General features: G+C 38.2%; 1 protein-coding gene across 3 annotated transcripts in view; it reads left to right on the top strand.

Annotated features, from left to right (window-relative positions):
• The first annotated feature begins 6291 nt into the window (after positions 1–6291).
• ulk4 (unc-51 like kinase 4) overlaps positions 6292–14105 on the top strand; it is a 72860-nt gene continuing 65046 nt past the window's right edge. The window contains exons 1-15 of one of the 3 annotated variants that reach the window (XM_039620242.1): positions 6292–6383; positions 6956–7096; positions 7453–7552; positions 7846–7985; positions 8079–8241; positions 8617–8718; positions 8814–8897; positions 9068–9143; positions 10392–10535; positions 11268–11461; positions 11856–11925; positions 12160–12331; positions 12561–12621; positions 12732–12916; positions 13727–13773. In XM_039620242.1, the coding sequence (XP_039476176.1) occupies positions 6297–6383; positions 6956–7096; positions 7453–7552; positions 7846–7985; positions 8079–8241; positions 8617–8718; positions 8814–8897; positions 9068–9143; positions 10392–10535; positions 11268–11461; positions 11856–11925; positions 12160–12331; positions 12561–12621; positions 12732–12916; positions 13727–13773 (1766 nt within the window). In that variant the 5' untranslated portion in view covers positions 6292–6296. Of the gene's footprint in view, positions 6384–6764; positions 6785–6955; positions 7097–7452; positions 7553–7845; positions 7986–8078; positions 8242–8616; positions 8719–8813; positions 8898–9067; positions 9144–10391; positions 10536–11267; positions 11462–11855; positions 11926–12159; positions 12332–12560; positions 12622–12731; positions 12917–13726; positions 13774–14105 lie in introns of those variants that run through there. The other 2 variants (XM_031742675.2, XM_039620241.1) reach the window with 2 other exon arrangements.

The following is a 14105-nucleotide window of genomic DNA, read 5'->3' as shown; positions in this document are numbered from 1 at the left end:
GTTGCAATCACTCACACTCCATGGTGTGACAGACATAAATGCCCGCCAGAGAGTACTCAAAACTGCCTTTTCTGTGCTCTAAATGCAGTATCTTTAGTATCCACACACACTGTTATGGTTGGTGTTTTTTGAAACACAGCAGCTCCAAGCAGGATCTCATTTGACTAACAAATGAAACCACCTTTGTAGATGCAGGGACTTTGATTTAGGATTCTGCCTGCTCGGTTCAGTTTTATATTATTATGAGTACTGAATTTACAGAACCCTGTCCTACAGAGGTGGTTGTATCACTACAGCATTTTTAAGTCCTCGTGCTTTCAGTGGCACGATTTGTTGACGATGAACAGATCAGGACTTGCATAAAACGAACGTGAATAAAGGAGAGAATCTCTTCTGGCCTTTCAGCTCTCTTCACTGTATCCTTCTCTGACGTACTTCCTACAATACGAGCGCCTTTCAGTGACACATAGCAACCAGTCCTTTGTGTTCATACAGACTCAAATCATGTTGTCAGATAACAGAGATCTGATACCATTACTCAGTTGGACACACACAGTCTCAATTCAACCGTCTTCACAGGGAGGAAAGAGGAAGAGGAAGACAAAGAGAGAAGTTGAGGAAAAATGTCACATGACTGGCTGAAGAGGGTTAAGACAGCTTTTTGAAAAACCTTTCCCTTCACTTATCAGGGTTGAATATCTCCTGGGTGTAGTGCTGACAGGAAGGGAAGGGATGCTGCTTTGCAAGAGCAAACAAGAAAAAGGAGTTGACAGATTCTCATAAAGATGACGATGCAGCCACATTTAAAAATAAGCATCAATGGAGAGAAGCTCTTCCATCACAGCCATCAGCAGGAAAGACGAGACCACATCCAGGGAAAGAATGATGAGGAGAACATGGTGGAAGAAGGATTAGTTCTTCTTATTCCAAAAAGTGATTTATCATTGTTATTATTCTATAGACAAGAGAAAGACAGTGTTATTGCAACAAAACCATGGCCAAGAATGGCATGCATACAGTTAAGCTGTTTACAGTAGGTGACTCACATTGGGATAGCCCACAGTTGGAATGGAAAACAGATCTTTCAAAAAAGAAAAAAAAGAAAAGAAAGCCATCCGTGTCGTCACTTTGACCGTTTGTACTGATTGCAATGTACTGTAAATCCCTCCCACAACCAATATGACAGTCTGAAGTGATACTGCAAACTGTGAAAGCAAACCAGAGCAGAGTACACAAGAGCTGGTATTTGCACACTTGGTAGTATTTGTAAAACAAGAAGAACTTCTTAGCACAAAGAGCACTGTGGGGAGTATCTAGTCCAGCAAGCCTTTATCTTCTATGTCCAATAAAAACAAACTATTAGTCTTTTGGGTTGGAGTCTGATACACACTTCAGCTCGATTTACAATAACCACGAGCACACATGCTTTGCAGAGACAGCTCAGCGAACTGTAACACACTAAAAATAACTCTCTTCCTGTTTGCCATTAAAGGGTACCCTATTATGTTTAAGGTTTTCTGCTATCATATTCATACTCAGGCTTCACACACTCAGTTCCAGACAGTTTTTTTTCTACTTTAGGTTCTGTGCAGTGTCAAAGTGAGCCGATATCCTCCTTATGACCATCTCAGACAGAGAGCTTGGGCTCTGAGGAAAAACACAGCCACACCCAATCGCTGAGCATAACGTTTGCTTGCCGGGGCTAGCCAATCAGAAAAAGTTAGCCTAAAGAGATAGAAGGGAGCTAAAGCTATATGTTTCAGACACTAAATGAATTAAATAAGATTAAGGATTATTTCAAACAGTATTTTTATTCTTTGAATGATTCACAGAGGTAGAAATTAGCATAATAATTCATGTTAAATAGACTTTTTTTTTTTAAATCTATAGTTTGTGTGCTTTTAATAGCAAATTTCACTATAAAGTAAAGCAGTCAGGTATCACCCATGAGGTTACAGCACACTGATGTGAATCACTGTTTGCTTTTTTTTAAGACAACAGTATTAAACAGCAACACAGATCCTACAGGATGTGCTCGTCCTTCTTTTTTTATGTTATTGTTGCACACTGTACGATATGAAATAGCCCACCAGCTGAAGGCTTTCAGTACATCAGCTTCACTTGTGCCAGTACAGAGAAGCTGAAGTTCACTTCAGTTAAAACTGCTGGGTGACACATGATTTGGATTTAACATTTTTTTCTCCTGCTCTTCTGTTTTATCTCACAGAATCAACGCAAGAAAAAAATGAAGGTCTCGAGGACAGAGTTAAGGTTAATGTGGCTCCTCTATTTTATATTTTTATAGTTTTTTTTTAAGTTTATATATTTTTAGAAGTGGAATAAACTTTACTTGGCACCGGTTATTCTTGTCACAGTGTCATTGTTAAGGCAAACAAGAGGCGATGCCAAAGGCAAACAAGTGATAAAAATCACAATGACAAAGAAGAAAAGTGCCCATTTTTGTTTGTTTATTTAAAATCTGGAAATACTGTTACTATATTTATTTTTTAATAATATTGTTTGAATAATTGAAAACAAACACCAGACCATATATATTCATAAAGTACAATCCCAGTGAAGTAAGAGATGTTTGAAGGTCTTTAATACTCAGAGCCTCATTCATAAAAGCAACCTTTAATTATTCTGGATTTTTCAGAGCATTTGTAACCAGTGTACAGGGTTATTATGTCTTAGCACATCAACATGGAGGTCTGGGTGCTGACTGATTATGAGTTGGAGGTTTATTCCTTATCCAAAATAAATCAATGTACATTTTACAGTCCTTAAGAAAGAGGTTCATTCTGGCTTATTGAGGGGCTTGGCTAATATCCTACTACTAACAGCTGTTTGAGAAAAAAACAAAACAACCAGAGACACACCTCAGTCAATCTGTCAGTAACGCTGTCCCTCAGACATTCAGCCTGTATGTTCGGGTTCAGCGACCGGCTGTGTGAACTTCCTTGGCAGACACAGTGTTAACAGTGTGCTCTGCTGTGTGTCTGAGCAGTGAGACAGTATGCAGACCATCCACAGATCATGTGCTGTTAGTTGGCAAACTAAGTGGAACCTTTATTTAGCTTCCTAGGAACGACAAAGAAACGCTGCGCCTGAAAACTATCAATTCATAACAATAAGTGTGTTTGTATAGCACTTTTCAAGATACAGAGTTACGTAGCGCTTCACAGTTTGGATAAAATGCACACTTTAAAATATACATGTTCAAACACAGACATACAGACGCGTAATCAGCCATGTGGTCAGGCATGCATTCCAACATACATATTTCCATACATACAAAGAGTTGTAAACGATTTCCCAAAATAAAGAGGAAAAGATTAAGAGAAAGCTAACCAATAAAAATGTGTTTTCAGCTGTTGTTTAAAACTAATAATGGAATCGGCTGACCTGATTGGCTGAGGAAGGCTGTTCCACAGTTTGGGTGCCACAGCCTCAAAGCATGAGCACCTCTCATTTTAAAAGTAGAGTGAGGAACAGTTAGGAGACTCTGGTTAGAGGATCAGAGACACCGGCTGCAGTGATAAAGTTTAAGAGGCTCTGCTATATAAGCAGGGACCTGTCCATGTGGAGCTATATATGATAATAACAGGAAAGATTCCTAGCTTCACTGGAAGTCAGTGAAGGGATACTTCATATGTGTGAACAACTTGGTATAGCAGCCTACTCAAAGATGGTGTATATGATGCAAGAAGCCTCTAGAGAGCATATAAATGGAGCAAGAGTTTAGTGTACTATGGACTGAATTTACAGTACTGTGTTGCTGTGACTTCTCTGGTGGGCTCTTCCCTAATTGGGTGTATTGTCCGAGTCCCCCTTTTTCTGACTGGATTTTAAAGCTCAATTTGATACATTTTCTGGTATTTTGTTCCAAAAAAAACCTTTATATCCAGGTTTTATTCACAGAGGCAATGATCCAACTCTCTAAACTGAGAAATGATAATAATAACCTCATGTCACTTGACATTAAGGGCAAAAGTTGAGGTTGTGGTAATCTGTCAGCCCGCTCGTGAAGACCGAGGGACCCTCGGCTGCTTTTAATGAATGAAGACAGGTTTACTGTGATAAGATTAAATCAACCTAAATCTGACCTTAATCTTATTAAAAGGTGCCCACTCCAAAGCAGCAGCGACAGGCAAGGACTAGAAACAGTGGCAATACATGAGACAGATGGCTCTCATGCAAACACGGCTCCATTATTAGGCTGTCGATCTAGCTCAAGGGATTAGTTCGGTTACAAAAACTGTCACTTAAAACAAAATCGCATAAAGGAAATGCAGTGAAACATCTCACCGCAGGTTAACGCACAGAGGGTTCCCATCCGTTTTTTTTAGGGTGACAGTTCAGCGGTACCAGTTTGTGGCAACCTGCACCTGCTCCACATGATCGGCAAACTTTCAAACCTGCACACGCAGCACCGTGAAACACTTCTTACCGCTTCTGTGGCGCAAACTTCCCCGAAGAGTCCAAATGATTCCGGTTTCTGTTTTGGGGTGGGGGGCCAACACCAAAGGACACTTTAGCGGCTCCGTCGGACCCTGCTCACACTGTGGCGGTATAAAATGATCCGTGATGCTGCCGGTCACAGTACCAACTCAACACGAGGCCGGAAATAAGAGAAGCAAACCAGCGATGGGTGTAATCTGAATCAAACCCCGTGTCTGTTCACAAAACTTGTGCCGCTTTCTTACTTCCTCGGCAAGAGTGAGCGAATGTGAGGCGCTTGAAACAAAGCTGCTGACCGAGCAGAGCTGAATCCAAGCAGGAAAAAATCACTACATACTTCCGGTCTGTGAGATTTCAAAAATAAACTACTTAATGTCAGTATTCGTTGTCAAACCACGAGGCTAACCTCCATTGACGAAATATCAACAACAGCATGCAGTAAATCAGCATAAATTTTATAAATGGCTCGTGCGTCGAAGATAAATGAGATCTAAATGAAAAGAAATCAAATCTGAATTGAAATTACATTTATCTGACAAACCATAGATTTATATTACACCGTCTTTCTTCACATTTCAGAGGAAATAAAAAAAAACTATAATTAACATAATACAACGGATAGTGAGAAAGATCATTTACCTAGACAATGTCTGATTTTTTTTCCATTTCCATTTTCAGTGTAGGACTTTTCTTATTTTTTTCTTCATATTATAGTGTATGGACACATACACATTTTTGATAAATTTAAGTGGATTTGCATAGGAGTTACTATATCATTCCCAGATGAACAGAATCAACTTTTTGGGATTTACTTACATGGATGATTGAGCATGCATCGAGACAGTCTATCTCATTGAGCCAGGAAAGCTGTCATTGTGTATTTACACAGCCGGGTTAAGAAATGTAATGGTTTGTCTTTACTTAAACTTTGCAATAACAAAAAACTGTAGTAAATGCCTTAAAAGCATCACTGGCTTTTATTTTGTTGAATGAAATATGTTCTCCGGAAATCGTCCCTGGCATCTTTATGTAACCTAACTAGTTGGGAAGTTTTAAATTTATGCAGATTTCCACCGTTCCCTGCTCTTATATGGAGAGAAATTTGCCGCAAAAGAGTGACATTCATGCATCCCTAGCTTATTAAGTTATTCGTGAGCCAGCTTCATTTTTTTTAATTCATTCTCATTTCCAGACATAGTTTGATTAGAGTGAGGAAACAAAACCGTTTGGTTAGGTTTAGAAAAAGATTTCAGTTTCAACAAAGTCAATCACCTTTTACAAAGCCACAATGGAAAACGTCTCACACATGACCACATTTCACACAGTTTTAACTCCATTCATCAGTGTCACCGCTGCCCTGTGGGCTGACAAACACTGTAAGGCCTTTTGTCTGCCAATATCATTCAATTAATGACGTCATTCTACACTCTCACATGGATCCCGTGTGTTTGTCCGCATTTAGACCCTGAAGACCGGAGTATGACTAGAGTTAGAGCCTACCTACGGAATAGTCAGAAATACTCCGAAAATTATTTTTTATAACACAAATTTAAAACTGAGTTTTATAAATTTCTCTGTTATAGTTTACTATAAAAAGCCATTACAGTCACTTTAATTTGGATTCCAAGCGCCCGCTGTCTGTTGTGTTCACTCTAGTATCCTAGCAACGTGGGAATATACCATTTGAAGGTGGATCAGGTTAAAACTAATACAGCGTTTTCCACAAAATCACAGTTTTGCTTACATCTTATTTAAACCGAAACATCTTATGAAATAGAATTACTTATCTGTATGGACATATAATGTCTATGACGAGTAGTTACAGCCTTTATTTCATGCCAACATTTCAGTCCCCCCACTCTTCCATTTGGAACAATGCGACCCATCACTCTTCCGCTCACAAACAGCGGGTCGTTGAAGAGGTAGGTTTGAAGCTACTTTAATGTGAAGTGTAAAAAAAATAACAAGCTCAGCATTAATTGCAAATGTTTTTCTGAGCCTGTGTACAGGCGTGTGCAGGTCTCTTATAATTACTTTCACTTCAAGTGTTAACTTTTTTTGTTCAAAGAGTGCAAACTACTTGAGCTCCTGAAAGTACGAGAGACCATGAAGCCCCCGAGGTCAACCGTTATGTCAAAGTTTACGTTAATGCTGCATAACATATATGTTTTTTCACACATAAAGGTTAAGCATAAAATACACACTTTCTTGTCTTTCTGGGTGAATGTTAAGAGTTCGTTATAAAAGTGGCTCACACTAATGAAGCTGCTGTCGTAAAACAGGTGTTCCGCTATTAAAGGTAATCAGGCGGATGGTTTTACAGGTGTGGCTCCCCAACAAATATAGTACCCCACCTTTAATTACATATATGTATTTGGATGTTGTTAAAACAAATTTATGACAGGATTTCCAAGATCCCATTTATCAAAACGTGGCAAATGTGCCAGAGCACATAATATTCCATACGTACATACCTTTTTTTTTCTCTCCACAGCAAATGGAAAACTTCATTCTGTACGAGGAGCTTGGGGCAGGCCGCAACTCAGTTGTCTATAAAGGAAGAAGGAAGGGCAATCTCAACTATGTTGCCATCAAATGCACTGACAAGACCAAGAGACCTGAGATTACTAACCATGTAGGACAATGTTTGAACTTAGTAGTACATCTGCTAGTTGTATTAGTTTTATATACCAATAACAGAGTTGTTTTTAATAGCCCAAAGAAGGTTGTGATTAGTATTGATATATCTAACTGTCAATCTATTTTCTGCCTGTTGTGCATGTCTTAGTCGCAGGGCCAGCAATCTAAGTAGGGATGATCTCCCTTTCTAAAGCCATTGCTCACAGTACACAGCATATATACAGTGTGCTTTTCATATCGAATAAGATCATGTGAATGATTAGTGCATGATGTTTTTAGGTGGAATTTGCCATTGAGCTTTGCCGTAAAAAGCCTGCTTTAAAGTGTTCTGATGATTCACTCTTGTATTAGGTACGCCTCACCCAGGATCTGGATCATCCAAATATAGCAAACTTCTACGAGTGGTATGAGACAAGTAACCACCTGTGGTTGGTGGTGGAGCTTTGTACAGGTCAGTCATTATTCCTGGCAGTTCTTATAAACAGTACCCAATATCAAAGATATTTGATGAGAACCACAACTTGTAGCAGTTACGGCTTAAATTACTTTAACATTTTAAGTTTTTAATAATAAATGCCCTTTCAGAATGCGCTTTTCCCCATTACTCATATATATTCAGTGTTGGTATAGTCTGTAACCACATGTGCTTTTTTTTTTAAGCAATGCAAGGTGTGTCATTCTTTCTTCTTTCTGTGCTTACCTCATGTGCCAAACTTGCATACAAACACGTGCTGTAAATTTCAGGGGGTTCCCTGGAGTCTGTAATTGCCCTTGATGGAAGCCTGTCACAAGATGGGGTACGAAGGTTTGGATGGCACTTAGTCAAAGGACTGAAACATATCCATGAGTTAGGAATCATTTTCTCTGACCTGACTCCTGCTAAGGTTCGTACTTGCATTCATCTCTATGTAAGTGTATAACAGCAATGCTACTATCATATATGAATGTTGTAATATTTCTCTTTCTGTTGCTCATAGATCCTACTTGATGGCAGCGGCATTCTGAAGTTTGGTAACTTCTGTCTGTCTAAGGCAGAGGGAGAGACTCTGCAGGATTTCCTTACCTTGTTCTCTGCATCTGAGGAGATAGAGGAAGGAGACAGCAATCAGAACACGGACAACTTAAAGAAAAGATTACAAGGTTAGTAATCATGCTGTTTCTGTTTGCTATCATTTGTTGACTGTATAAAACCAGCTGATTAGAGATAAGAGAGGCTCTAAAGATATACAGCTGTTAGTAGCTGCTGTCAATCAGATGGAAATGTAAGCCAGGACTTCATGTTGCATCCAGTGCTCTGGGTGTGCAACTTTAGGAGAGGTATTTCACTTAAGGCAATGACAAAAAAAAGTTTTGTGTGGGGATATGTTGTTTTGAAATCTTGGTGATATTAAAAAAATAGCAGCATAAAATCTTTAAAAAAATATTACAATTTGTTAAGACTATACTATATTGTATACTTTATTTTTATCTGTTTTTTAAACTACTCTGTGTGCATCTATGTGTGTATATTTTCAGGTTCTACAGCTTACAGTGCTCCAGAGGTTTTGGAAGGATCAGAAACTAATATGAATTGTGATCTCTGGTCTCTTGGTTGTATATTATACTACATGTACACCGGTACTGATATGCAAACAGACTCAAACTAAAGAAAATACTAATTCTGGCCTGTAGTATGTTATAAAGTACTATTCTATATTGCTTTTGTTTCGTAGGTAAACCCCCCTTCTGCTCTGACAACTACACTGAATTGAGAGAGATGATCTTGAATGAGGAACCACCACCTCCCAGGCAGACAGGTGACAAACACTTTCTCGCACACCAACATCATTATATACAGACACAGACTCACACACAAAGATCTCAAATTTCATATAGTGTTTGATATTTAGAAATAAATAGTTTTAACAGATAATTGTTGATTTTATTCTTCTTGTTGTTTCTTTGATTAATTGTCTTCTTTGTACAGTGGTTTCTGCAGGTCCTCCCTGCCAGGATTTCCAGAGTCTTCTGAAAGGGTTGCTCAACAAAAACCCTGAGAGGAGGTTAAGCTCATACACACACAATGAACACTTACAATTCTGATACAGTTGCTATAGTTTCATCATCTGGATGCTCAGATGCTTGTATAAATCGATGCACATGTTCAGCAGAATTGCTCAGGCAGTGGGATTTAATAAATGAATGATCAGTATGAATGAATGAATGCTCAGTGTGCTGAAAACAAAAAATCCCCACACCACTACACCACCTGTCTGAACTGACACAAAGCAGTCTGGGTTCATGGATTCATGCTAGTTATGCCACAGTCTGACCTTGCCATCTGTGTGCCTTAGCAGAAATTAAAATTCATTATTCATAATCATTAATTTTTCCTTTATTGGATTGTCCAGTTTTTGTGAGTCTGTTCCCATTGCTGCTTCAAATTTCTGTTCTTGGCTGACAGGAGAGAACACACATGGTCCTGTTTTGTTGTAGCCCATCTGCCTGGAAGTTGTAAATGTTTTGGATGCTCTTCTGCTCACCCCAGAGTGGTTATCAGAGCTCTTTTCGGCTTTAATGTCAGGTCAGCACACTCTGGCCATTCTCCCGAGACTTTTGTCATTATCAAGGTATTTCTCACGGAGTATTTTTGTTTCTCACTCCAGTTCGACAGAGCTGTGCAGACTGCAGTGAGATAAGTAATTATAGAAATACCCAAACGAACTTGTGTGGCATCAACAGCCATGCCAGAATCATGGTTGGAAATGCGGCCTGATCATATTTTTCCCAGTTCTAATGACATTAGCTGAAGCTTCTGAGTGCTTGCATGATGGATGTTCTGTTATTTAACTGTCCTTTTATTTTGCAAATACATTGCGAGAAGGTATCCCTTTCTAAATTACAAGAAAAAATAAACTTGCAGGCCTGTGTAATGGAGCCAAGTCTAACTTGTAGTTTAATGTAGTTTGATTTTCTACAAAATTACCAAGAAATTACACAGTACTTAAAAATACTTATGCAGTATTTAAAAATACAGTATAATACATACAGTATAATACCCAGAATTTAGGCACTACTTAAAATTATTTATACATGCTTAAATTTACCTACAGTTTAATTATGTCTTTTTTATAAAAACCTGACTTATTAACCCTTTATTCTAGGGAGCCTACTTGTAGGTAAATGTAACTATAATGTAATTTCAAATAAAGTAATTAAAGTTCCATTTAATTACAGGGGAGTTGCTGTAGTTGTGGGCCGTATTGTAAAGTGTTACTCATAATGCATTTCATTTTTCGATGTATCTTTAGGATGAACTGGCCACAGCTGCTTGCTCACCCTTTCTGGAGACAAATAATAAAGGAGGAAGAGGATGCAGAAGAAGGTGAAGAGAAGAATGAAGAAAATGAAGAGGAAGAAAGTGTCTGCAAGGAGGTTGTTTCTTGTAGTTTGAGGTAGGTTATGTTTTTTCCTTTTTTTAATGTGTTTTGATTTTAAAAGTCCAACATATTTACCAGCATTTCTTTTCCTTGTTATTTTTGGCTGTCAGTGGGGATGTGAATCATGTTTGACAAAGGTTGATATCAGAGAATTTAGCTAAAAAAAGAAACAGCTTGCAGAAAGGGTTCTGTATCGCCATTTTCACTCATGTGCTTCAGCATAGGCCTTTTCTTGGCATTATCCGATGGAGCTACATACAAGAAAACCGATGGATTAAGTTGAATTGATCTTTAAATTTTCTTTTTCTGCCTGCAACATCTGACTGGATCCATTCAAGAATAGTGCAGATAATAGTTGGGTGCATTCATGAGTAGACTTCATGTGTCCTGCTTTCTGCATGCAGCACTTTCACTTACACCAACTGACCGAGTAGATCCAGTAGTAAGAACCCATCTGAAAGGAAATACTTCCTTTTTCTCTGCTACACATTAGAAAGGGTAACTTCAGCCAGTGCTCAGACCTGAAAAAGAAAGAAAATGAACATGAAATCTTTTCATGTTAATTTTCTACACACAAAGTAGTGAGAACTTTGTGTGTAGTTCTCACTACCTCCACAGACACACAAACACATCTGACCTTTTCCATCCGTGGCAAGCAGAGAGCCTTACCAACAACCACTTAGCCCTCAGACTCCTAGCTTATGGGATGTCTGAGAAACTAATATCATCTCTTACAACAACCGACAGGCCATGTGACAGAAGGACTGACAGCCAAAATTCTGTCAAACACACATCCTCTGGAGCCCTGAGCCAAAGCCTGACCCTGAATAGTGAAGTGTTAAGGGAGAGAAGAAGAGAAGGAGAACCTGAAGACGATCCTAAGTTAACTGGGAGTCAGCAGATGTGCCGCACACTGCAGTCCAATAAGTCATTCACACTAGGTAACAGATTCATCAAAGTCTGTGTGGTTTAGATTAAGCAACAAAGTTTAATACTTAGCCACAGTAAGCTACTTAACTTTTAATTTTAATTTGTACTTTAACACTAGTCATTTTTGTATATATGAACATTGTATGTGTGATAGATTCTGTTTTTTACAGTATTTAGCTTCAAACCATTAATTAATCATTAATCTGGTTTTATATTCCACTGTTTTGCTTTACCATTTTTTGTACTAGAGTTTGTTTGTGTTTGGTTTTGGTGTGTTTTAGGTCTACATTATACTAGTAGTTTCTATTGTGCAGATCTGATTTCTGCTTATTATGATGTAAGGTTCATCTTTCACCATACCACAGATTTATGTGTCTTTAAGTACACACGTGCTTACTTCTCCAGATAATGTTTCAGACCTGAAGCCAAAGAGTGGTTTGGATGAGGACAGCACTGAGGCCATTTTTTTGCTCAGGTATTCTGTTCTCACTCTTTCTTAGTTTCCCTTGCAGAGTTTTGTTCCTGTTTTCAGTGCACAAGTTTACAGGTAAATTATTCCAGAGGAAGAATGTGAATCTCGTGTCTCAAAAGTGATATGTAAGCTTTCGACTTAGTCTTATGGTAGGCACACACCTAGAATGAGTGGTACTCAGACGTCTATAGTAAACCATACATTGCTCTCCATACTCTTCTCTTCCTGTTCTTGTAGCTCCCGTGCCAACTCAGTCAGAAACTGCAGTTCATCTGACTGTCCAAATCAGAACATTGCACCTCAGGTTACTCTCACTACCAGTAACTGTACTGACACTACATGCTGTGTGAAGGATCTTCTCCACACTGAATTTGATCTCACTGTCACCCCAGTCATTGACAACCCCAAGGTAAAGGCATGTAATTATATGATATGCTGGCTGTTTCATATTTCTTTTTTTAATTCATTAAAATACATCTATCGGACCTCTGTTAGTCTTCTTTAAGTCTTCTTAGCGGGAAACTTTCATGCTCCTTCTTACGTTACATAAGAATAAGAAATTTATTAACAAACCTTTACTAGCAATGTAGAAAAAACAGCTACAATTGACTATTTTGAGCTCTCTTTATATTTAACAGATTTTGAAGAACACTCCTGTGCGATATGATCCTAAAACCCTATGTGTACCTGCATATTCGGGTATGTTTTTTGAGCTGGCACAAAGTCAGTTTAGTGTCCTGAAAAAAAGCAAAAAAGTATCTCAGTGTATTGTCCCTGTTTTATCTGGAATCCTCTCTATTTTCCTGCAGGTGAGAAGCTACAGTCTCTGAGTGATGAAGAGTGGACTGTCTTTCTATCACAGCTTTGTTCATCCATTGAAGAACAGAGCCACTCCACTTCCACAGCCACTCGATCCAAACTCAACCTCCTGTGCTACCTCTGCTGTGTGGTTGGACATACAGTTATCGCTAACAGGCTGATTAACTCACGACTGGTAGGAAAACATATATTTGTTTTAGACTCCTGTTGAAATATGATCTGCCGGCTGGGTTTCTTGAGAACAGTTGCATAACTGTGCAGTTTAATAGAATATATTTAATATCTCAACCCTACATGACAGCAAGGGATCCTTAGTGTTAGCCGAGGAAGATTATAGTTGGAAATCTTTCCACTGGCATGTCTGTACAATTGAATATTTATAATGAGCTATTGTTTTCCAGTTTGTTCATTTTCTACTGACCTTGTGCTGTCTTTTTTTGTCTGTTTGTTTGCCCTGTCAACAGAGAACTTCAGTAAGAGGGTGTAGGTGTGTGGGTCATGCTTTTGCTCCCAGCTAGTCATTAGTCAAGTGGGAGTCATTAGTACCGCACAAGGATGCAGTTTCATAGAATTATTCAGGGCTCAAAAAAAGACACCTCTTTCAATCTGATTTTGGGCACAGAGTACCTGAAAAAAAAAATTAAGATTAAGATTAACAAAAGCACAGGAAAATTATATTTAGAATGTTTTTTATTTATGGTATTATTACTGATATAACCATACTTTTTATATCTGTGATTAAATAAAGTAATGATAATTGTTTTTTATACTGCTCATCTTTTCCACTCAACAATTAGAATTTGAAAAAAAGTTAGATTTCTTTTTACTAAAACACCGAACACACTCATTAACAATCCTTTTAGAAGTCACAATGAGCTTAGATTCCATGCTTTGTTGCAATATATCATCATTTTCTACATATTTACATTGTTTGCTATCCTTTTCCTTCTTCCTGTTGCCCTAATTTCCTCAATCCTTCATTCAGCTTCTAGTTTTGGTCCACCTGTTGAGACAAGCTCCTAACTGGGACATGTAAGTACACAATGTGTGTTTGCTCTATAAACAGGGACACTGTAGCATTGCTTTTTTAAAGTGCCAAATTCTCATGTGTCAAAACATTATGATTTAAGAAAAGCCACTGAATAATTAGAAGAAGCACGATTCTACATCCTCTCCCAAATGCTTTTTTTAAAACATTGTTTTATGAACTGCATTTCCTATGATTATATCTAGAGTGGTTAAGCATGCTGTAAGAAATTTGATGTTTATACATTTTCTTTGCTGTGTGTTGTGTTTTTCTTCTAAGGATGCTGGAAAACTTAAATACCATGACCAGTTTTATAAAATCAGTAACTGAAAATGTT

The sequence above is a fragment of the Oreochromis aureus genome, linkage group 11 (assembly GCF_013358895.1).
Source record: "Oreochromis aureus strain Israel breed Guangdong linkage group 11, ZZ_aureus, whole genome shotgun sequence".
NCBI classification, from domain to species: Eukaryota; Metazoa; Chordata; class Actinopteri; order Cichliformes; family Cichlidae; genus Oreochromis; species Oreochromis aureus.
Note: the sequence above shows the minus strand (reverse complement) of the source record. Positions and strands in the feature narration are given on the sequence as shown.